This window comes from Leptonychotes weddellii, chromosome 13 (assembly GCF_054177405.1).
Source record: "Leptonychotes weddellii isolate Sample4059 chromosome 13, ASM5417740v2, whole genome shotgun sequence".
Taxonomy (NCBI): Eukaryota; Metazoa; Chordata; class Mammalia; order Carnivora; family Phocidae; genus Leptonychotes; species Leptonychotes weddellii.
Genome location: NC_138381.1, coordinates 50911180 through 50936392, shown reverse-complemented (window position 1 = coordinate 50936392; position 25213 = coordinate 50911180). Strand labels below are relative to the sequence as shown.

The 25213-nt window shown below is 39.5% G+C and overlaps 1 protein-coding gene across 5 annotated transcripts in view; it reads right to left on the bottom strand.

Annotated features, from left to right (window-relative positions):
• The window catches only part of ARHGAP28 (Rho GTPase activating protein 28), a 187059-nt gene that overhangs the window by 37900 nt on the left and 123946 nt on the right, over positions 1-25213 (bottom strand). For all 5 annotated transcript variants that reach the window (XM_081801586.1, XM_081801587.1, XM_031035434.2 and 2 more), the window contains exons 4-10: positions 22649-22738; positions 14348-14432; positions 11948-12090; positions 9462-9627; positions 9266-9357; positions 6880-6957; positions 674-836 (exon numbers count right to left, since the gene is read on the bottom strand). In XM_081801586.1, the coding sequence (XP_081657712.1) occupies positions 674-836; positions 6880-6957; positions 9266-9357; positions 9462-9627; positions 11948-12090; positions 14348-14432; positions 22649-22738 (817 nt within the window). The remainder of the gene's footprint in view (positions 1-673; positions 837-6879; positions 6958-9265; positions 9358-9461; positions 9628-11947; positions 12091-14347; positions 14433-22648; positions 22739-25213) is intronic.

Here is a 25213-nt window from a genome sequence, read left to right as displayed (position 1 = left end):
CCATTCTACTTTTCTAAATTTCTCTCTTGTCACATCTCCACAATATTCAACCCTGAAGCTAAAAATTAAAACCATGCCAAATTATTCCCTCATTGCCAAATACAACACACACTTTCCAGTTTCCATGATTTTATCCAAGTTCCTCACTTAAGGCCTAATGTATGTGACTTTGTAGTTTTCAGAGACAAAACACCTTCTGTGTAACATTTACTGTGTGTTACACATCATCAAACCCAGGACCTTGGATTTAAAGAAGGGAGAGACCTTCTATTTTTGGAAGGACTATTACACACCAGGTACTATTCTAGATGTCTTCGTTCAATAACCACATCAACCCTGACAAGCAATTATTATCTGTAATTTATAGGTGCAGCAATAAAGCTCAAAAAGGTTGATTACCTGGCTAACAGATGGTTGAGCAGGAATTCAAATCTCAAGAGCCTGGTCTTTCTGCAACCCTCTCTTTTAACGATCATAAAACCCGCTAAATTGTATCTACCGATAATGAGAAGAGAGGACTGTTTACCATCAAATTCAATATTTCACCAAGCACTCCCAGGAAAACAGGAAATCTGTACATTTATGATCACATTTGATTATGCATCTTTCTTTTGCTGTGTCACTTTATTGACCTTGCATCTTAGTCCATTCACACTTAACTTCTTCCACCTACTTTCCATGAGAGTGATGAAGGCAGGTATATATTCCACAGGGAAGAGAGAGGTGGGTAGTTCTCTGAAAAATGCCTTCAACATTACTGCAGCTTCTCTATGGCACATTCTGTCCCATTTAAATTTATCAGCATTAAACTTGGCATCCAGTTCTTCACGGTATTGCTGAAAATCAAGAAAAACAGTCAATATTCAAAGCGTTTTTACCACCTGATCCCCCTTTCCCTTTTAAAAACTGTCATTACATAAACTATTTTTGTAAATAGATTGAAAAGCCAGTATCTACCAAGCCTAACTTTTTCAACATAATTAAGAACTGAAATAGCTATTTCTGAATGAATTTTTCTAAAATCTTTTAAGAATAATGTTAATCTTGAAATTATCTGCTAATTCTACAGAACTATAAAATGCTTCACTCAGATCATAATTTCGTTTCTGTGGTTTTGGCAGAATACCACATATCCCCACAGGATAAATGTACTGATTTGACAAAAGCCTCCACTTCCCTTTTTTTTTTTCATGATCTCTTCCTTCTGCCATCCTGTCATCTACTTCTAAATTAGACCAAGAATGTATGCCTCTCAGCTAGTTCTCATACAGAATGAAAAATAGCCCAATAAAGGAACTCTGACCTCACAGCAACATGCAGACCAATGACATCTTCCTGGAGCAGTTACAGCAAAGTGTCATGCCAAGAGGTACACATGTCTTCCACATGTTTGCATGCTTGCCCAATCCTTCATAAGGTTTGGAACACTGTGTAAATACTTTAAGAAAATCACTAAGCCTCCATAAGTTTTAGTTGGGTTATACAGTTCACATTATCGATTCATCTGCTCTTTGGTGCCACCATTCTCCATGTTTCTTTTTCAAACTCATTTTCTACTGTCCCCTTGAATTACATACAGAGTTCACCTATTAATAGCAGGTAGTTGTAGTAGTTCCCTAACTGACACTAACTACTCCAAAAAGAGAACTCTGAAATCCCTCAGCAACTTTGAGGCCTTCCAGCCTTGAGTCATGCACAGCCAGTCGGTCTGCACATCTGACCTGCCCCTACCACACTGCAGCTCATTACCCAGCCCAGACTTTAATGCTCCCTGAGCCTACACACGGGAGACACCCTGGCATTACATGTGCCTTACAGAGACAGACAGGATTCCAAACCACCCTCGAGCCCTTACTAATGACAGCCAAAGGAGATTTTCTTCTTGTCCTTGAGAAGCTCTCAGTCTAATAGGAATAATAGAGCAAATCAAGCAAATCCTTTGCTGATAAATACACTTTGTAAAGCACTGAAGCATACATACAAAGTGCTTCCTAGAATAAAAGAAGTAGAGCACAGACTGGGCCCTGGTAAGAGAAGGATGCACGGGATCCATTCTTTGCCTTTAGGCAGTTCTGTGAATGGTACTATCTTTTGAATTCATCATGCTAACTCAGGTCACATATTGGATGCTATGCAGCCAGGAAAGAGAAGAATCCAACTCTTCTCAGGCCAAGTCTTGAATCTGTGAGGCGCTTGTCAAAAGAAAAGGAAATAGAAGGGTACTCCAGACAGCACAAAGTGCTCCAGCAGTAGTACACATGCAAGAAGACCCACTGGATCTGGGGAACTCCAATTAGTTCAGTGTTGCTGGGGTGCAGACCAGAGCCAGCCCTCAGGGGGCTGAACTTCATTCCATGGGTCACGAGGCAACATGGAACACGTCCAAGCAGGAGAACAAGGTGAGATTTATCTTTTCTGGCAGCCAGATGGGAAAGCGATTTGGAGGAGAATAGAGCTTGGGTGCTGATTGGGGAACAGACTAGAGGCAAGGAGACTAGATACTGGGTCATGGCACCATTTCTGGAAAATGGAGGACTAATCTGGATAAGCAGCTGTAAGACAGAAAGGAGAGGCTGCACTGACGGACTGCCTGAGAAAATTCTCACAAATCAGTGATGGATTATTTAGAGGGTGACGTAACAGTCCAAAATGACTCTGACTGCTAGTTGGGGTCATAGGTAGATGGAGGTGTTAATGGGAAGTACAGGGAAAGCAGCAAATGTCTTCCATCCATTGCCCGGTGATACAAAGCAAAGGGGAAACTGTTTTCAAGGAGGCAAGAAGCACCAGCGAGGGCAGAATAATTCAAATTCATCTCCCACATCCCTCTGCTGTACGAAGCTGACTGAAACACAATGTGACCACCATTCTAACCTGCCAGCGGTTCCCTGCTGCTTAACAGGCAGCACGGCTCCGGCACCACGAGCGGGCTCTATGACCAGATTCTTTAGGGTTTGATCCCAGCTCCACAACTGACTAGTTCTAAGGCCTAGGCCTCAAGTTTCTCACTGTGTAATAGGAATATTAAAATGACTTCAGGGGCGCCTGGGTGGCTCAGTTGGTTAAGCGTCTGCCTTCAGCTCAGGTCATGGTCTCAAGGTCCTGGGATTGAGCCCCGCATGGGGCTCCCGGCTCAGTGGGGAGCCTGCTTCTCCCTCTCCCACTCCCCCTGCTTGTGTTCCCTCTTGCTGCATCTCTGTTAAATAAATAAATACAATCTAAATAAATAAATAAATAAAATGACTTCATAGAGATTCAATCAGATAATAATATGTAAAGCTCAGTGGGGAGGGCCCGCTACACAGCAAGTTTTCAATAAATGCTGGCTGCTCCTAACATCCCCCTCCTCTTGGTCTGTAATAACCTTTAGTATTGTTACTATGGGAAACCCATGCATATGTGGTTATTTGGGTAACAGTACCCCTTCCTCTGTCTGGATGGACAGAATAAAACAAAACTGAGAGAAAGAATGTCCTCTCTTCCTTTTGATCAGAAAAAACTGAGGGACATAGGAGCAGAGCTGACATTTCCATGGTGGTCCTAAACATGAAACCATAAACCAGGTGTTGAATTCAGCTTGCCAAAGACAGGAAAGGAAGCATTTGGAGGCTAAAGAAGTCATGTTTTCTGTCCAATGTTAATGAGAACACTAGGCCGGGGTCAGATGCCACGTCCTTTAATCTGCTCTGAGCAAATATACAACCTGCTTCCATTTTGGAAGTAGGTTTATAAAAATGCTAATGACCCACCTTCAGCTTCAAAAACCAGTTCAGGAAGGGAAACCAGCAGACCAGGTAACATAATTATGATACATTTAGAGCAGCCTCAGAATAATTGAAACGAGTCAAGAAAAAAAGAAAACCTCCCATGTCAAACAGCTTGCCTTCTTCCATAAAATGTATTCCCCAGTGTTTGGCTCAAATTTCTATCATTTTTGGAAAAGAAAATCATTGAAAACACCAAAGCATTAAATTGGTTCCAAATGATCTGAGGCCTTGAATACAGGAATGGGCTCCACTGCTGTGTTCCCTGTGCAGCCAAAGCTAGCAGCTTCCCCCCAGGACTTTGCCCCTGTTAGTTTCACCAGGCCTTGAAAGCACAAGATTGTTCATAATGATACATTAGTGTTAGCATCATCCATTTGGCACAATTAGAGGATAATTATAATGGAGTTTTTTTTTTTAACAGTCTTTCCCTAAGCACATTCCTAGAAAAACTAGTCTAACAGAAGAATTTACAAAAGTAGTTTAAAGTTTGAACAAAGAAGAGAAATAAAGACCCCTTTAATAGATCAAGTTACAATGTCTTTCTAACTATGATATTCCCCCATTTCTGTTTGCTGGCCCAGATTTCTCTCACATTGGTTTTCCTGGAGCTCAAACCATGAAAACATCTGGATTACATTTTCAGACTAATAAGAATGGAATAAATAGGCTGAAACTACATAAAACCGATTAGGGGAGAAAAGGGACTTTTCCTTAAATATGGTTCAGGAATGCATGTGCCTATAAGAACACTCTGAAGGAATTATTAGCCTTTGGTAAGCATTTTTCAGTCAGAGATTGGCTAAAGAAAAGTAACTTCTACTACGGTGTTAAACTGTGTACACAACAAAGGTTGTGTAATGTTGTCTCCTTTTGATTATTTTGAAAAACAGAGTTTTAAATTATCTCTTATGTTTTACATACACACACACACACACACACACAAAGGAGCCAGGAAGAATCTGTGCCAATACTACTTCCCAATTATGGAGCGAGATTTAGAGGAATGAAGTCTAGTTGTGTCTAGGAAATTGTTTCTCTGACTTCACTTTGGTTCTCTGACTCTATAGATATGACAACTTTCATCCTCTGATTCAGGGTACATATAACAATCATACCTATGAGAATCTAAGACAAAAAGCAGACTCAATTTAGAAAGAATAAATCTTTAGGAGCCATTAGGAATTTTCTTGCCTTTCAAATGACCTTCTGCCAGCATCTAGCAATCTCCATTTCCAGGGAAATGACAACTCTCCAAATGCCCCAACCCCTTTTGCCACTGGTAAAGTGGTGCACTGCTCAGACCTCCCTTACAAAATGAATTATTTGCATAAAATAATGCAGGTGACTCCTGACAGCTGACTCTGCCAGCAGTTAGCACCTGCTCATCTGCCTCATCCCCTTCCTCACAGGAAGCCAGAAGCCAGAGCAGTGACTGGGGTGTGGAAGCTGGTACCGGGCCCCTCTGCCTGGTGAGGGGCTACTCCGAAAGGCAGGGAAGGCCAGCGTGAGCCCTGCATCTGGTCTGAGGTGCAGGCTTCCTCCCCTGCACCCTTCAGAAGCACTATGCCTCTTCTACTCCTGACTCCATTTCAGAATCTGCCTTCTGGAGCTTCCAACAGACACAGCCTATTTATTCTCAGTTTCTACTTAACAAAAATATTGCATCACAGTTCTAAATAAAAACTGAGATTTCTGATACAAATAGAATTTCCCAAAACATGTACCAAAATGAATTAATGAAGAGATGCTCTTCCACCTCTACACATTGCTATCAAGTTAATTTTTCCCTCATCCTGAGACTTTTTTCTCAAGGACCAATTATTTAAAACTGCTCAGGTTCTCATGTCTACCAGATAGGGAGTGATTCGAGGGCAGAGTAGAACTCCTCACTGTGAGGCCCCCAGTAGACAAAGTGGGATATCTTACTGGAAATTTATGAGAAAAATTTTTCATTTTAGTGATTCTTTCCTTTATGGCACTGTGGAGTTTGCCACTTTCTTACTAGAAGTAAGAAAGCAAAGCAAAAGGAATCACATTACTCAGGCGGTTTTATATGTAGAAATTAAAATTACCTTCAATAAAACTAGGTTTTAGAACTGCTGAGTGATTATCCCAGTGGTGACAGCCATTCCTACATATTCTTTTTTTTTTTTTTAAAGATTTTATTTATTTATTTGACAGAGAGAGACACAGCGAGAGAGGGAACACAAGCAGGGGGAGTGGGAGAGGGAGAAGCAGGCTGCCCGCAGAGCAGGGAGCCCGATGCGGGACTCGATCCCAGGACCCTGGGATCATGACCTGAGCTGAAGGCAGTCACTTAACCAACTGAGCCACCCAGGCGCCCTCTTTTTTTTTTTATTATGTTATGTTAATCACCATACATGACATCATTAGTTTTTGATGTAGTATTCCATGATTCATTGTTTGTGTATAACACCCAGGGCTCCATTCCTACATATTCTTATAAGGACTTTCATTAAAAAGACAGCCAAAGAATGTTTCTAAGTTTAAAGCAACTGATAATGGGGGGCACCTGGATGGCTCAGTTAAGTGTCTGACTCTTGATTTCAGCTCAGGTCATGATCTCAGGGTCATAAGATCAAGCCCCACATTGGGCTCTGTGCTGGGCATGGAGCCTGCTTAAGATTCTCTCTCTCCCTCTCCTTCTGTCCCCCTCCCGCCCGCTCTAAAAAAAATAGTACATAAAAAAATAAATAAATAAAGCAACTGATAATGGAAATAAGGGCTCACGTAATATTGGCTTGGTGAATTCTGTGACTGAGAAGAACACAGCAAACTAAAATGTTTAACCCAGAAAACAGTGATGGGACATTTCAACTTTCCCAAATTAAAGGTAAGCAGCCATTTTTCATGGCAAATTGGTATGTTGTTTTGCTGTTGCTGGTTTTTTATTGTTGTTGTTCTAAAAAATAAAAGGATACACAACTCAGGATCATGGAACAACATTTAATCATAGGTATCCAGGAATATTAGATAGCGTCAAGTGGTCCTATCAACAGCAACAACAACAAAGGACTTGATACCTGGGGCCTTGTGAACTGGGTCTCGCTCGCTTAGGTCTCCCACCAAAAAGAGAGAAAATGTTCAGTACCTTGACTTTGGCAGTGCATCCTGAAAGTCGAAAAATTCCTTCAGATTCCAGGCCCGATTCCTCAACTTTCTCAAAAAACTAAAAAGCAATGATACATTATAAAAATGAATACCTCCATGCAATTATAAACATCTGAAATAACAATGATGGTGACAACAATAAATAAATTACCATGCATATATAACTCCTGTGCCTGGTATTTGAATGCTCTGTGAAATGTTCACAACTGCCTCTAAGGTCAACAGTAGTTTCCAATTTGCAAATGCAATAGAGACTGAGAACTGTCCCATCACTTTCCCAGGATCGCCCTCAAAAGTAATGGCACTGTCTCTCAAGCTTCTGCTCTTGACCACTAGAGTACACCGCCACTTGGCCAATTTAAGATTTGATTACTGTATATCTCTTTCTGCAGATGGACCAATAGGAAAAGATTTCAAATTTACTATTATTAGGTGCAACCACTTTAGCTGAGAGACAACAGAATTCTAGAAGTATGACCAAGAAGGTAGAAACTGTAAAGGCTTATACCTCTCCTGAGTTCCCACGGTGATGATGATGATGATGTTGTTAACGTAGTAATAATATAACCTAACATTTACTGTGCACTGACTGTGTCAAATGCCCCTTTCTCAGCACTTTGCCATCCATTAACTCATTTAATCCTCACACTAATCCTACCAAGCAGGTGCTAATCGCATCTCCATCCAACTGCCGAGAAGACTGAGGCACGGAGAGGGTAAGTGACTTGCCCGTGTTTACACCGGAAGAGGAGGATCCAGAGTCTCTGCTATTTTCAAGAAATGGTGGTGCCTGAAATAAGGGAGTTCTTACAGGTAGGGAGAGAAATGGATATTTAGGCCAAGGAAATATGTCCATTAAAAAAGACTCTCCCATAGGAGTGGGAGAATAATACCTTAAGCTGTCTTCAATGAGGAATACTTGATATAAGGAATAATAATAGCTAACATGTATTGAGTTTCTGATATAAATTCAGATTTAGTTGAACTAGCATTTACTGTGCACCTTCCATCTGCTAAGTTCCATGCTACGTTTTTGCAGCTACATAATAATATAAATTCATGTGTTCAATCTCCTCAGTCTTAGATTTTTATGCATTGTCTTCAAACTCTGTCCTTTACACAGAGGACAGAGGTCATCATTCTAGTTCTAATTCAAAGAAGGAAAGAAAATCTTCGTGTCACCATGGACCTTGGCCGTGGACATACACTGTGCTCCCTTTCACCCTTCCTCCTGGCTGGCTCTACGTTCAAGGGTCAGGTATCTCACCCTCCTCTGCCTCAGTGGCCTCACTGGTAAGAAGGGAACACAACCTCCTCGGGCTGCTCAGTGCTGACTACCCATGCTCGTATATGGATGGCACCTGCTCAGGGGACACACCCTCAGATGCCCCCGTGCATGCTGGCACATTGCCAGCACCCTCTGGCTCTCTCATCGCCGGCCTCTGCCTCTATCAGCAGCAATCACCTGACTTGAGAAGTCACTTAGTCTGCGGCACTGGCAGCAAAGTTTAAGAGCACACAGTAAAGAGCCATGGCATTGTTACTGTGAATAAGGTAAGTTTATGTTTCCTCAGTCAGTATTTTTCTACATTACTTAAAAACTCAATTTAAAATGCAGCAAGACTGTGCATAGGGCTTGGGATTTTAAACGTGCCACTGGATGTCACTGTTGAATAAATGCATACTTGAGTAAACCAGTGTAAATTGTTGGCTATAAAAAACATGACTTAAAATCAAATCAGCTATTGAGCAATGATGGTCACTGAGATTACTGGCAGATGATAGTTATGGTAATATTTTTCAAAACTCCCTTCCATTTTATCTAAATATATCCTATCTTCATAGTCATACCTGAAAAACCACCAGAAAAGTACATTTTAGGCTTTATTAAGCTTTGTTTGGCAAATTCATTTAAATGATCACACATACATATTTAAAAACACCCAAACTGTGACATAGCTCAGCAAATACTTAAATAATCAGTAAATGTACAGCTGATAATTAATGGTCATCTTGTATTCTGCAGAGAATATTCAAATACACACACAAACATATAACACACACAAGTAACCTTTAGAAAATACTGGAAAAAAATATAACAGAAAGAAGCCATGTGACAGAGCATCTGTGTCCATCACCTGATGCTTTATGGTCAGACAGTGCAACAGGCTCCAAAAGTCTGCAGCAAGGCAAACTGGTTACAAGTGCTGTGGGATGCATGAAGAAAGCTGAAAATCACCAAAGGCCTGAGTCCTAGGAGGGCTGTAGTGTCTTTAAATATACAAGAAAATCCATTAGCGGGTTTGCAACTCCAAACTGCAAGCAGGAGGCTCTATTATTTCCCCAGTCATTTGCATTCCACTCACTTTTTGTAACACCAGGGGGACCTTCACTCCAGGGTCTTTCTTTCGGTCATTGTCCAATAGGACTGTAAGTGGAACGCCAAAAATACCATTGTCTTCATTGTAAAATGGGCAAGAAAGAAAGAAAAAAGAATCAGGAAAGCATTATCTTATTCCAGTGCATCAAGTGTTAAAATCAGAAGAAACCGGTCTTAACTACCTCGTCCTTTTACTTTCTCAGTTTTGTTTCTTTTCAACTGGATTCCAAAGGCATCAAAAAAGGCAGTCAGTTCAATGAGAGAGAGATGGCGGATTTTCTTCATGTCTTCAGCAGACAGATCTCCAGCTTCAGTTAGGCCAAATCTGGTTTTCTGGACAATAAATTTCTAGAATACATATTGAAGATATTTATTTCTTATGGCAAAGGAAAATTATTATCCCCTCATTCAAATGCCACCTGGACATTCTAAATCTGTATAGCAAAACATGCCGCTTGTAAAAAAAATCTCTGAGAAGCAAGCTGCGTCATAGAAAGATTATGAATAATTTTTAGAACATTTGCAGAACACTCTTGTGCTAAAGTGTACTATAACATTGTCATCACAACCATGAAAACATCTTTCTCTTAAGAAACATCCTGTGTTGTCCACTGATGTCCCAGGCACCACATGGAATGTACCTACCAGGGGTACATGTGACACGTGCACACAAAGCCCAATAAGCTAAGTGCTCCCAGAAGAGCTTCTGATGTATCTTTTTGGGTTGGGGGACCATCAGTCCTTTAATCAGGTATGAGACTAACTAATCTCCCCACTGAATGTGATGCACAAGCCTGCTGAGACAGTAGTTATTCCATCTTACACCTCAAATTCAGATACTAAAAGTCCAAATATTTCTAAAAAAGAAAAATACATAAAAAGTACCAAATAATCCCATTATCATTTTGAGACAATGAATTTGCTATATTCTCCATTTCCACAATAGGAAACAAAATACAGTAAAATGACAACCAAAAAAACTCTTCAACAATCCAGAAATACTGTGAAGACTATAGTAAGTAAGACCTTTTAAGAAAGATCTAATTTAATATCCACAAGTTTGCTTTGCTCTCAAAAACCTGGTATGGAAAAAAATTTGCTAAAGTAGAAAATCCCAGTTACTTCAATTACAAAGCTTTGTACATTCTCTATAGGGGCTCCCTCAGTTAGAGCTTTCTTGAGGTTTTTAAACCATCCACTTATTCATTCATTTGTTCATTTAGCCAACAATTGCTCCTTAGAACCTCAAGTATTTTAAAAAGTAAAACAACAAAATGTAGAATGTGGTTTGGGGCATACCTTGTCCTATAAAAAACTTAGCTGTTTTAACTTCTTTCTCAGACCAAGGCCCCACATAACAAGAACTGCAATCATTCATTAGGTAATTACCACTTGCTAAGTCCCCTGCAAAGTTCTTCATGGGAGACTGACCTGCACCCCAGGTGACCCAAATCTCAGGAGGGGACAGCCTGGATGAAGGAACTGGGGGCCAGCATCCTCTCTTGAATGACTCTAAAGATTGGGAGGGATGGCCCTGAAACCAGAGTCCCACTGGATTCCCTCTTTTGCCCTAGAACACCCCTGTGCCCTCCAACATAGAAGCTGCTTAGGGACGAGGAGGAGTTTTAGAGTTTGACATATGTAGGTTTAAACCCTGTTTCAGCCTCCTACTCACTGTGGGGCTTTGGATGTATAACTTCACTTCTTTGGGATTCAGTTTTTTTAGCTGTAAAATGGGAGTGGTATGGGGTGATTCCAACGCAGATAACTAGTGCAGCACCAGGCTGGTGGAAGACACTCAGCGAGTCTTACAGTTCTTGCCCTGCCCTCTTGCTCCCCACATCATGGGGTTGTTGTCTGGGAATGGTCCAGTCTGCTTAGGCAAAGACTCTGCCAGTTTTTATATGATCATTCCTTTAGCCCTGAAACTGCCTGAGCCCTGCTGCTCATCGTGCCTCCAGCTCTGATCAGCACAGAATATTCAGGGCTCTACATCATGAACTCTTCACAAATGCATTTACTGAGTAGCCAATAGATCAATGTAACATAGTCAGGATGGCCGAGCGGTCTAAGATCAATGTAACATAGTTCTTGTAGTGGGCTTTCAGGATATAATATCCTGGATACAGATATAGATTTAGATATATAGATATAAGTATATATATACTCTGAGGCTTTCAGGATAATGAAGTAGATAGCTCTACTTGCCTACTCTGTAATAATATTATAAATTCTTGAGTCTATTTTTGATGAATTTTTAGTGCCTTTTCTGCAAGTCCTCACTTCTTGTTGTAATGACTGTGACTTTTTGCAGTAACCCCCTCTGATATGTGGCTTCTAGAGGCACAAGTAGGTATATAGTTAGAATCTGCATTAACCTATAAGTAAGGATATAAACTGCATGAAATCACACATGCCAGGAAATCCTATTTCCTCTGTAAAACAGTATTCAAGCATACACCCTCACAACTCTTCCTCAACCCAGTGCTACCAGGTACAGCCAAGCAGGCTGCGCACTGCACAACAGATGGTGCCCTGGTATTACGCAACACTGATGCCTGCCCTCTCCCTCCACTCACACACATTTAAAAAAGAAAAAAAATCCTAGTTTGTCCCATGGAAAAAATCACAGGAAGTTACTGGAATAATCATGAAAGGTTTTACATACAGTTAAAGCATAGTCCTCTTTCTTAAAATCTGACTTCTTAAATTTACTTCTTTTTGGAGCCTCTGTAACCATTTCTGAATAAGATACTTCAAAGGACAGCTCTTCAGTTTCTGGTGGAATGTTTTTTCTCAGATAATCGTCATCTAAAAAAAAGGATGTATAATTTTTTATATGCCATTTAATCAATCAATATCATGTACTGTAAAATAAGCACAGAATATTTCTAAGTTAACCTATAAGCACATCAGAATGTTTACATCCAAGGAACAGAATCAGACTCACCTAGAGGATTTCAGTTAAACAATAATGTGGGGTCATCGGACTTCTATATGAATGAATTTCTATAATTATTATCCAAACAAACTTTCTATTTCATCTGATGTTTTTAATCTTAGATTTTTATATCTCATAAAAGGCACTGAGGACTACTAGAGGAAAGCCCACAAATGAGGTCTTTCTTCTATATGTTATGATATTACAGTTAAGTCCATCTAAACCCAATGTTGCTGCTCCTGGGGAAGCAGAAGCTTAAGGCAGAAGGAGAACGGGTGAAGACCCCACAAGAATTCCTGCCTAAATTCACTTCTCTTGTTGTTTCTCCCAAACTATGGGATGTTTGTCTCTTAGGATGTGTTCAAATTCAATTTGGACTACACCGCTGGGTTTGCTCATGTAAATTGATCCAAATTCTTGTGATTTGATTTGGTTACCTGACCTCGTATGCTGTTTATTAAGAAACAGCCAAATGGGTGACAAGAACTGTCCCACATTCTCCGTGAGGCAGTTTGAAATTAAGACAATAGATTCCTTGACCAAAAACAAGTGAATCCAGAAATCATTTGAGTAATCCTAAACTCTGATTTCTGACTAAGATTTGGCTTGCTGGAAAAACTGTTCATTTGCAGTGAAAAAACAATTTGATTATAAAAAAGAGAACTCATCTCTTTTATCCTCTTCTATAGACAGTGACTACAGGACAACCAAATAGAACAAAAAGAACAACAACAACAACAAAAAGAAATAGAAGACCTAATTAATCTTACATTAAAAGTTAAATGGATAAATTTGCAAATCAACAGATTTTAAAACTTTAAACAGAAACACTAATCAAAAATACAATAAATGGATGCGGTAAAAACTTAGGAGATGGCCAAGGGGGAGTTTTGATTTTCACTCATCATACAGAGGTTTGCATTAGTGGAAGAAGACTGATTGCTAAATGATACTCTAATTTCTTTTTTTTAAAGATGTATTTATTTTAGAGAGAGAGAGAGCACGTGAGTGTGCATGAGTGGGGGAAGGGGCAGAGAGGGAGGGAGGGAAGGAGGGAAGCAGACTCCCTGCTGAGTGAGGGGCCCAACACAGGGGCTCAATCCCACGACCCCAAGATCATGACCAGAGCTGAAATAAAGAGTCAGATGCCCAACCAACTGAGCCTGCCAGGCGCCCAATAATACTCTAACTTCTTAAGGTTCTATGGACAGATTCTTCCGAGTATGGTGATTACAGTATTCCAAACCACCAAACCACCCCAAGCAGACATTTATCTTTGATAGTGGCATGATTTGAACTGAATAACAAAACATTAGAACGTTTTCAAAACCCCAACTTATTTGAATTTTGAAGCTAATGCTGAAAGTATGAAGTTCTGTTGTATATGGGAAGGGGCCCATATTTAGGGAAAAGTTCAAGGAATCACCAAAGTAGAGCCTTGAAGGAGCCTATTTCCTATAAGGAGGATTTTGCATTCCATACTGAGCTCATTTGATTATAAAAAAGAGAACTCATCTCTTTTACCTTACTACTCTGTAGGTAGTGACTAAAGGACAACCAAATAGAACACAAAGAACAGCAACAAAAATAATAGAAGACCTAGTTAATCTTACACTAAAAGTTAAATGGAGAAATTTGCAAATCAACAGATTTTAAAATTTTAAACAGAAATACTAAACAAAAATACAATACTCAAGTGGAAGAGACCCAGTTAAAAGCTAACCCTGTAGCCTTGTATGTTAGAGCTGCTCTGGTGCTGTATACACTTGAACATAAGTAGAGATTTTTGGAAGTGTCCTACTTCCCAGCCCATTTGCAACTATTAAGCAGATCCAGATTACTTGTGAAAGAGACCTCAAATCAAAGACAAGTTCTAAATGACGTGATGGTAGTGAAGGAGAAAAAGATTCTGCTTCCAATTTGGCTCAATTAATTTTGTCTGGTGTGACAGAATGGGGTGTTTGGAGCTGGCAGGGAGTGAGTGCTGGAGTGATAGAATCAAAATGGGGAAAAAAAAAAAAAACCCACACATTTTGCCTTGACAAAGTCACTGCTAACTGTACTGAGTGCCAGAACAAAAGCGAGAAGACACAGCTTAAGTTCAATATAGAAGGATGTGTCACTCACCACTCACTGCATTCTGAACTGACTGTCCAGGGTCTGGAGATCCGTTGGAATGAACTGGTAGAGCTGGAATAGTCTCAAGTATAGACTGTGAAACAAGGTTAAGATGAACACAAGACATTTTACCATAAAAATACAGGCTACCCCACATTCCAATCTCATTTATGTTCTGCAGTTTACAAAAGTTCTTTTCATACAAAGCAATTCTTGATTTCATACAGGGCTTGCACCTGATTTCCTGTTTCTATGTTCAGTCCAGACCTGTACAGCTCACAAGGGTTTCTCAACAGAGAACTGTGTCAAGGTCAAAATAACTGTGTCTTCTTAGCTCTTGAGAACTTGCTGCTCATACCTTTCCTAAGATGTAAAAATTACAATGCTTATGTCACATAGTTTGATAATTACAGTATTTGTTATTCTTGATGTGGTAGTCACACGTATTGGTCTTAAATTTCAGGTGATGACATAGCTAGATGGCTAACGGAAAGGACCCTGAGGCCAGACTGCTGGGATTCTAATCCAGGCTCTCCCACTTACTGCGTGACTTTGAGCAAGTCATTTGAGTTCTCTATCACTTAATCTCCTAATCTGTAAAATGATGATAATAAAACATATTCAAAGAGGTACTATGAATTTTAAATGACTTGTTCTGTAATCACATCAAACAATATCGGATACACACTGAGCACAATGTGAGGGTTGGCTACTGTTAATAATTAACATATTAATTCCTCCATGACAAAATACAGAGTGATAATAACTACTAAAAACTTAAGTATGTTTTCTAGTTCAGTTTCTAATTTGCTACTTTCTTTACCAAGATCCCGCCAAAGCATTGTCTTCCCCTGCAATATTATCAGAAGTTGAGTATCTTTTCTTTTTTTTAAAAGATTTCATTTATTTGAGAGAGGCAGAGAGCATGGGGGGGGAGGGGTTAGCAGGAGAAGGAGAAGCAGACTCCCTGCTGAGCAGGAAGCCTGATGCAGGGCCAAAGGCAGGTGCTTAACCGACTGAGCCACCCAGGTTCCCCAGAAGTTGAGTATCTTTGTAAAGCCCCGTGAAGCAAGTCAACTGCTCAAGTCTGGATGGGTATTAGTAAAAAAAAAAAATTTATACACCAATCCTACCATTTCTGCCAATATAAATTTTAATGTGGTAGTTATTATCTATGAATGTGTGTGATGATGAAAATCTGGTATTCAATCAGCAATCTTTTATGTACTATTCAACATAAAGTCTGTTCATTTTTTTCCCCAGAGCCTGATGTTGTTTCTTTTATTCTATATTTATTTAGCAATAACTGAACACATGCTTCATGAAAGACTCTTCACAAATTACAAAAGGGAGTCTCGAATTCTGAACCTTGTGTTCTCTTTTTCCTATTTTATTCCAAAGGAGATGACACACTTGTAATTGTGTAAAAATCATGTAAATACATGGCCAGTTATTAAAACATAGATTCCAAATTACTATAACTGGTAGAAGAATGAAAAGACAAAAAAAGGTCAAGAGCCATACAAGTCATTGTCCATCAGATTTTTGGTAGTTCTAAAAACGAAACTACAGAATAAAGATTACTGGTACACTAAAATCCTTAAAATGATATGGACCACTTTTCAGTGGTCTTCTGAAGTTTTCCAAAAAAGAAATGCTTTCTCAAACTCTGAAATAACTCACCTATGGGAGACAACACTCTTGAAAACTGTGAGACATTTATTTAAAGGCTGCAACTGATGGTTTGGGATGCTTAAGCCTACTAATGTCAGTTTCTTAATCTGTGAAGTGGAGAAGTGTCCATCTGCTGAGTTGATTTACTGGCCTCTAGCCAGCCCTACTGGACTGATGGAGTGCCTGCCCATTGTAATACAAATTATTCTGGGGGCTATCTTGGGGAAGGCAGAAATTTAAATTGTGATTCCTGCTCTTGAGCTATTATTTATAATGAGGAGTACAGAGTAACATTTATGGAACATTATTAAAAAACAATCAACCCACTGTTAAGAGCTAATTTCTACAACACAACTATGTTTTTATTGGATGGCAATGGAGAAGAAAGAGGTGCAGCCTGGAAGGGTTTCACCCAGAGGTGGATGAACCTGAGCTGGAACTCAAAGCATGATGGAGAGGACTTACAGACGCAGAGGCAGCTGACAAAAACATTCAAGTCCAAAATGGAGGTATAAATTTCAGGTATGGAAATATCTGAAACATTTCTGCTACAAGGAATTGTGGAGACACTGGTTTGCCAAGAGTTGAGGCAAGGTATTAGAAAAATATGAGAAATAAATTGGTCAAGATGGTCAGCTCAAGTTACAGAAGGCTTGGAAAGCCAGGTAGAGAAGAAGAGACACTCATAAGGGTTAAAACAAAACAAACAAAGGAACATTCATGTGTTAAAGTAGGGGAATGATGTGGTAAAAATGAAAAAGGAGGAGAAACCTGCCAATAAATGGACTTTGAGTTCTTAAATAGATTGAGTGAAAAGGCTAGGTGCTTGGTGTTTACAGTTTTAAAACATCCACTTACCCATTCAACATATTAACACTAGCATCATTTTAAAATTTTTACTAGTTTATTTTAATATATTTGAAATACTAATGCCACTCCCATTTAAAACACACTTCCTTCGCTTGTCCTTAACAGATCCTACCATTTCCCTATGTGCCCATCCACAAGAGGCTGGGGCTTCAACTGGTGAGGAAAGTCAAGGTTTTCCAGCCAGTGATGCTTGCTCTGCCGCCCAAATCACACAGCACTGGGATTGGAGAGTAGAATATATGGGGGATGATTATTTTGAATTCCAGCCTATAGAAAGTTGGCACTACCTGCCTGAGTTCTCTCAAAACTAGACTTCGTATGATATTTTCTTCACATGAAAGAAACACCATACCTAACATTCTTCATGTTCATTACTTATAGGAGAAATTCACTAACTCAAAAGATGTTTCTGACCTTCCTGACTAGCTACTTCTTTTTTTCTCAAGGTTTGAGTCAGTTTGTTATAACTCTGTGTATAAAAGCTGCCTTGAGTTAATACAGATAATAAGGTTCCCTTTCTACACCTGAGATCAGAACTGATAAATCTACATCTTGCCAAATTCCCCAGAGATAAATGTTTATTTTTTAAATTGAAGTATAATTAACATACAGTGTTATATTGGTTTCAGATGTCCAATATAATGATTCAACATATCTATTTATTTTTCAGTCTTTATCAAGATAAGTGTACTCCTTATCCCCTTTATCTATTTCACTCATCCTCCCACCCACCTCCCCTCTGCAATGCCACTTTGTTCTCTGTACTTAAAAGTCGGTTTTTTGTCTCTTTTTATTTTGTTCATTTGTTTTGTTTCTAAAATTCCACATATGAGTGAAATCATATGGTATTTGTCTTTGTCTGACTTACTTCACTTAGCATTACACCCTGTAGGCCCACCCATGCTGTTGCAAATGCAAGATGTTATTCTTTTTTATGGCTGACTAACATTCCATTGTATACATGTATACTACAATCTTTATCCATTCATCTATTAATGGACACTTGGGTTGCCTCCATATCTTGGCTATTGTAAATAATTCTGCAAACACAGGGGTGCATATAACTTTCTGAATTAGTATTTTTTTTCCTTTGGGTAGATACCCAATACTCCAGAAATAAACTTAGATAAGTCACACTCACTGACAAATATGCAATCAACTTTGAAATAAAACATAGTACCAATTATAAAATCTATCCAAATGTGAATTTAAAGTCATTCCAATAATATCCTGGATTAAATTAAATCACATGTGAAATTATAAGCTAAATGTTAGACAATAAGAGCATTAAATTCCAAAAATCCATGATAAAACCTAAACTATTATTCAGAGATTAACTCTTAGCCTTAAATGCAAATAAGAAAGATTAAAAATAAATACGTTTATAATCCAAGAGACTAAAAAAAATTATACCAGTAGAACTAAGAAGGAATGAAAAATTAATAAGGATTAAATAAATTAATACAATAGAAAAAGTAGGCTTCATTAATTAAAGGAAGTGACTTCCTAAAAAATATTGCTGATACAGGCAACTATTTACAGTTCTAATTGGGATAAAAGACATAAATATTAGGAATATAAAAGGAGAAATAGCTACCTCACAGAAAACTTTAAAATTATACACCTAAATAGGTGCGTGTATATTTGAATATATGAGTGTATACACAAAAAACAACATATATTGAAAATGTTAAACTGAATGTTTTGGGGCGACTGGGTGGCTCAGATGGTTGGGCGACTGCCTTCGGCTTGGGTCATGATCCCAGGGTCCTGGGATTGAGCCCCACGTCTGGCCTGCTTCTCCCTCTCCCTCTGCCTCTCCCCTGCTCATGCTCTCTCTCTCTCTGTCTCAAGTGAATTAAAAAAAAAAAAAAAAATCTTAAAAAAAATAAACTGAATGTTTTGCAACAACAAATATACATTACCAAAACTCATACCATTTGGGATATAAAGGAATATAACTCTAAAACCATATCCATTGAAAAAGTAATCAAAACACTATGTCTACACTGATGCCAGGTCTTAGTGGTTTCATAAACAAATTACAATACAAACTTAAATATAATGGATTTTATAGATTATATATTTACACCAAATTTTAGTATATGGTTCTAAAACACTGAAAAAAAGATTCAAAGTTCTTAACATATTTGTACCAAGATTAGTATAACTCTGTAACAACAAAAAGAAATTATATATACACTAACCCCACTACTGGAATCCTACTAATAGGACAGTTGTTAAAAATGCTAAAATAGTACAAACTGATATTCCATAATGTAATAAAAGAATAATATAATACAAGTAGGTTTTATTTAGCAACAAAATTATAGTTCAATATTAGAAAGACCTATCAACAGAATTTCCTAAGGTAATTGCTTAACAAAGATAAATATATTTATTTTAATAGATGATGAACAATTACTTTATATAATTCAACCTCCATTTCTGATAAAAATAATTACAAGGCTCAGAAACCTAGAACTAGTATTCTACTTAATAATGAAACTTGGAAGACTTCATGAGCAAATCAAGAACTTATCAAAAGATCCCCATAATTATTATTCAATGTAACAAGTGATTATGGTCAGTCCAATTAGACAGGGAAAAGAAATAAAATGACTATTTTAAAGAATGAGTAACAAAAACTGTCACTATTTCAGGTGATTATCTGTACAAATTATAAAGTCAAATGAAAAGTTCTTAGCAGTAAAAATTTTCAGAAAGGAAGCTATAATAGTTTTTGTGAGAAACCAAATAACTTACTTTCCTTACATCTCTGCAAAAACAAACCAGAAGATGAAAAAACCTACCATTTTAAAATGTCAATGAAAACTATTAAGTTCCTAAGTAATTAATCAATGAAAAATGTATATGGAAAAGAATGTAAGAAAGATTACGAACTTTTACGGGAAGGACAGAAGACATAAATAAATGGAAAAACACAATTATTATTTCTCAGTGGGATGAGTCAGTATTTTAAGATGTGAATTCTCTCCCCAACATTAATCTTTAAATTCAGTGAAGTTCTTAGTGAAGTCCTACCAAGATTTATTTAATGGGTGGTTATAGCATTATCCTAAGTTCATCTGGAAGTAAAAATTCCTGAGAAGAGGAAAGGAAATTTTGGTCCAGAACAATGAGGGTGAACACATCCCAACAGATTTCAAAAACAAACCACAGAGTCATAGTAATTAAGATAGACCCCATATACAGGTTCAATTATCATAAAATTGACATTTCAAATGTATAGAAAAGATGAAAGATTGAAAAAAAAAAGAAACAGTATTGGTCAAGCCACAGTTATCCTTTTACTAAAGTTAGGTTGTCTACTTTAAAACATTCCACAACACAAACTCCAAAGGGCAAGTTGCTAGGACCCTCTGAAGTCTTGAAGATGACAATAAAATGTCCCTGGGAATTTATACTGCCAGGTAAGATTTACTTTACAAGAGTCATGGCCAGAGCCCTTGAAGCCCTTGCTAACACTTCACTGAATTACTAGAATGCTATCATCTAGAAGAAACTTAGGAACCAAACTGGGGTGCCAATGGCTCCTTATAACCAAGAAGCAGGGAAGTCAAAATGTATTTCCCTCATGGTAAGAAGTTCTAGAGTAATTTTTAGTACAGATGCAGTAAGGGTTAAGTTCTCATCTGTGGGCTGGCTACTCTAGCAACTAACTAATTTGTTTAACATTTCTAAGTAAAGATATTCTGAATAACAAGCAATCCAAAGTAAGTCACAATGGAGACTGGTACCAATAAGATTTTTTTGAGTCTCAATACCCCTGAAACTTTTATTTATATCATAATCAGCATTCAATCAGTTTTCAGAAAAACAAGATCTGAATGATTAACATACTCCAGGAGACGCTATCTATAACAGCTACATAAGATTACTGTCTTTCTCTTACAACCTCAAACTTTCAAGAATCTTATTTGCAGACAATATGTACCTAATAAGGACTTGGTGAATGAATGAATGGATCAATGAAAGCCTAGAAAATAAGGCCAACCCCAAATCCTCCTCAGCAACTCAATTCTGCAACCATTCTGCTTCAGGTGTTACTTGGTGCGTGCATGGAACCACATGCAATCCTTTGTTGGCTCATATAAAATGCCTGGGGCAGAAAAGTCAGCTAGAGACAGAAGGGGTCAGACTATGTCAGGAGCTTTTATGTCAACTAGAAGATGTGGGGGGACTGCAGCAGGCATTAAAACAAGGCTTGTATGTTTAGATCAATGACTTGCAGCTGTGGGAAGGATGAGTTTAAGGGGTATACGCTAAAGTCAGGGAGATCACTTTCGGGGCTACTTCAGTAACACAGGAAGATGATTTGTTTCTGTACTAAGGAAGCAGTTACAGGTAAAGAGGGGAGTAGAAATATTCTATAACTACTTACAAGACAAAATCCATAGTTCTCAGAGATGGGCACATAGAGGGGAGGGGAGCATGTAGGCAGAGTTGAGGCAAATGCGTAGGGATGGTGCCCTGGGCGCACAGTACCACCAGCTGAGACACAATATACAGGATCCTGTGCAAAAGCCTTAGAGCAGGAGTCTTTAGGCAGAGAGGGATAGCACAACTGTGAAAGGTCTCTTGTAGGTAACTCCTCACTTCAGTAGTTATCAGAGTTTGTGAGTGACTTACTTTGTTTTTACCCATCAGTAAGTAGGGTGTACTGGGAAGTATCTCTAAAACAGAGACATCCTCACTCATTTGCATTCCAATGAACAATCTTAAATAGGAAAGTGGCAGCCGAATGTACAGCCAGTAGGCCAGACATTGTGGGTAAGTCCTAGTCCATCTGTGCCATAACCTGTAGGGCTACTGATAAGTTACTCATTGACAAATGTCACTTACATTCTTCTGTGCTTCTTATATGATCACTGTGTAACAAAGCAACCTCAAAACCAAAAATCTAAAAACACAACAGAAAAGCTCCTTCACCTAGGGCTAACAGCGATCTACTGAGAGTGTGCTATGCATGTGAACATCAACCATCCTTTGTCTCCAACTGGACGATGGATGAGAAACTACTGCTCAGAGGTTCATGTGAATATGCCCACTCCATCTATCTGCCTGACTGATGTGCTCTTGCCTGCCATCAACTTGCTATTGAATAACCACAACCTCATTGAACAGGGTCTCTCACTACTTCTGGTCCACTGTATCACCCCCTGCCAGAGCACCTGCACAGAGACACCAAGTGGGGATGTCCAGTGGTTCTGGGGAGGGGGGAGGAAATGATAAGACTTTCTGATCAAAAAAAGTACAAGTTCTGTTACTCAAGGCCAAGTGAGTGAATGTGTCAGAAGTGGAGGATGTATATGGGTAAGTCCTGAGATCTAAGGCAATAGTGCCTTCAATATCAGGATGAGGGCTTTTTAATTTATCCCACAGGGAAAAAGGACTTCTGGGTTAAATGGCAGAATTAGGCCAGATTACTGGTGTGAACTCAGCCAAGAGGATCAAAGGTAACAGATTCCTCTGGGCTTGATACACATAAAAGAACATCCTTTGGTTTCTGACCACAGTGGTGTTAATTTATGGAGTCCTCTTTTAAACTGAGATTTAGTCATGCCTCAGTTTTGAGTCTCCTACTTCCTAACTGTGAATATGTTGGTGTGTCTCCTGGCACCTGTGGTTTCTTCACAATCTCAGTTCAAGTTTTCCTTATCTGTTTTAAAGAAATTGCTTCTTCTTGCTTTGAACTTGTAACTTTGCCCCGATGCACAATTGTTGTGGCATGTGATGACTTACCACAGAGCCACTGCTAGGAACTGCAAAACTCCCTTCTTCATCTTGGGACCCATCTGACAGGGTGGTACTGTTGAGAGAAGCATCATCTGGCTAAATGGAGAAATAAAAGTACCATTTTAATTCAGGCAAACACTTCTAACGTGTGTATTACACCATGTGTATCTGTTTAGACGTGTGTGACACTATACGAAGTTGTGACTACCTGGGCAGGGACAGCTGCATCCAGTCCTTCAGGGAACATCACTATGAGTACCTAAATGCCAGACCCTTTGACAGACACTGGCCCCTGTAGCCGACACTGTTATTACCTGCCACAAACTCCGTTTCCCTTAACAATGTCTTGGTTTGATTCCAGGGAGTTAAACCAAAGAACTTCATTTCCAGGCTTCTTTGCAGCTGAGTGATCATGTGACAAGTGTGGTCAATGAGAGTTAAATGTAATTTTAGCAAGACTGCTTCTAGAACACCTAAGGCCTTCCTCAGCAAAAGGAAGAGGGTCAGCTCATGTACACTCATGACAGCACTGTAGATGACAGCCTCGAGTTGCCAGGTATCTTGTTCGAATAAGGATGATGGCCACAGCAACGGACAACAGAGGTGGAAGATCAAGCCCACCTGGGTCTGTGCTAAGACATCATGTAATGCCCTGTCAGACCTAGACCACCAAATTTCCATGTGAAGCGAAATTAACTTCAACCCTTCCATGACATATGGCCAAACATGTCTAATCTTAGTTTTGAAACACACCCTATGATTATCTTTTGCAGTGACTAGAATTCAGTAGCAATAGTACCAGGTTATGTTTTTCATTTATAAAGCTAGAAATAAGAGATTTTTGATGTAGTGGACACTGGTTTACTAAAATTTAAGACATAATATTCTTTTCTTTACTGAAGGAAGCTTATTGCAAAACAGAATGTATTTGATACTTATGAAAATACAGTGTTTCGTTTTTTAAAAAACTGTCACTCAGGGCACCTGAGTGGCTCAGGTGGTTAAGTGTCTGACTCTTGATTTTGGCTCAGGTCATGATCTCGGGGTTGTGAGACAAAGCCCCGTGTTGGGCTCTGCACTGGGCATGGAGCCTGAGACTCTCTCTCTCCCTCTCCCTCTGTTCCTCCTTGTCACTTCTCTCTCTCTCCTTCTCTAAAAACAAAACAAAACAAAAAACCTGTCACTCACCTTGCTTGACCACATCGTCTACATTTCTTATAGACAGCAGGCATTACTTTATAAAATGAACAAAGAAGTTTTTGAGAAAGAGAAAGAGAACATGTGCACTCGAGTTGGGGGAGGGGCAGTGGGAGAGGGAGAGAAAGAATCTTAAGCAGGCTGCAAACACAGCATGGAGCCCGAAGCTGGGCTTGATTTCACGATCCTGAGACATGACCTGAGCCCAAATCAAGAGTCGGTCACTTAACTGACTGAGCCACCCAGGCGTCCAAGAACCTTTTTTTAATTTAATTAAATTTTTTTTAAAGATTTTATTTATTTGAGAGAGAGGCACAGCGAGAGAGGGAACACAAGCAGGGGGAGTGGGAGAGGGAGAAGCAGGCTTCCCGCAGAGCAGGAAGTCCGATGTGGGGCTCGATCCCAGGACCCTGAGATCATAACCTGAGCCGAAGGCAGACGCTTAACGACTGAGCCACCGAGGCACCCCAAGAACCTTTTTTTTAAAGGGACAAATAAAACATGAGAACTAGTATAAGATGGTGGACTGACAATTACCTACCTCCCCTCCCACCCTCATCACTAAAAATGGCAGAAAACATATATAAAACATATATATGTGTATATATATATACATATAACATGTTTATATTTATATATTTATATATGTTTTATATAACGTATATACTTTATTATATATTACGTTATTATATATAACGTATATATTTTATACGTTTTAAAGGAGGTCATTTTTGATAGCACTGGAAACCAGAAAAGAATTCCATAGCAGGAAAGATGGCGGAGGAGTAGGGGACCCTATTTCAACTGGTCCCCAGAATTGAAGCGGATATCTACCAGACCAATCTGAGCACCCACGAAACCAGCCTGAGATGTAAGAAGATCTGGATCTCTACAAACAGAGTATCGCAGGCGGTTGCTTTTGAGTTACGAAGCGGGGAGCCGTGATTCTGCGGGCAGATACCGGGCAGATACCGGAGGATAAACAGCAGCGGGAGGGTGCCTGGCCGTGGGGATCCTACACCGCCCGTGAGCGACAGCCTCGCACACTGCGGACGGGCACAGACTCGCAGACCGGTAGTGGCGGGGAAAGGTTTTTAGGGCAGCCCCCAGGGAGGAAACCCGGAGCAGCGGGGTCGCGCGCACGCAAACTGGGAACGGCTGGCGGTTTTAGAAGCACAAAGGGCAGAGACGTGCCCCGACCTGGAGGCAGGACTGGGAGTGCTGCGGAGAGGCGCACAACCCAGGACGCTGCAGTTTATAGCAGCATGGACAGAAATGGAGACAGTGTGGCCTGGAGAGCTCACTGAAGAACAGACTGAGGTCTCTCTGCTCTGAGGCAGAGGGTTGGAAACGGTCTCTTCTGCTCTGACTCGC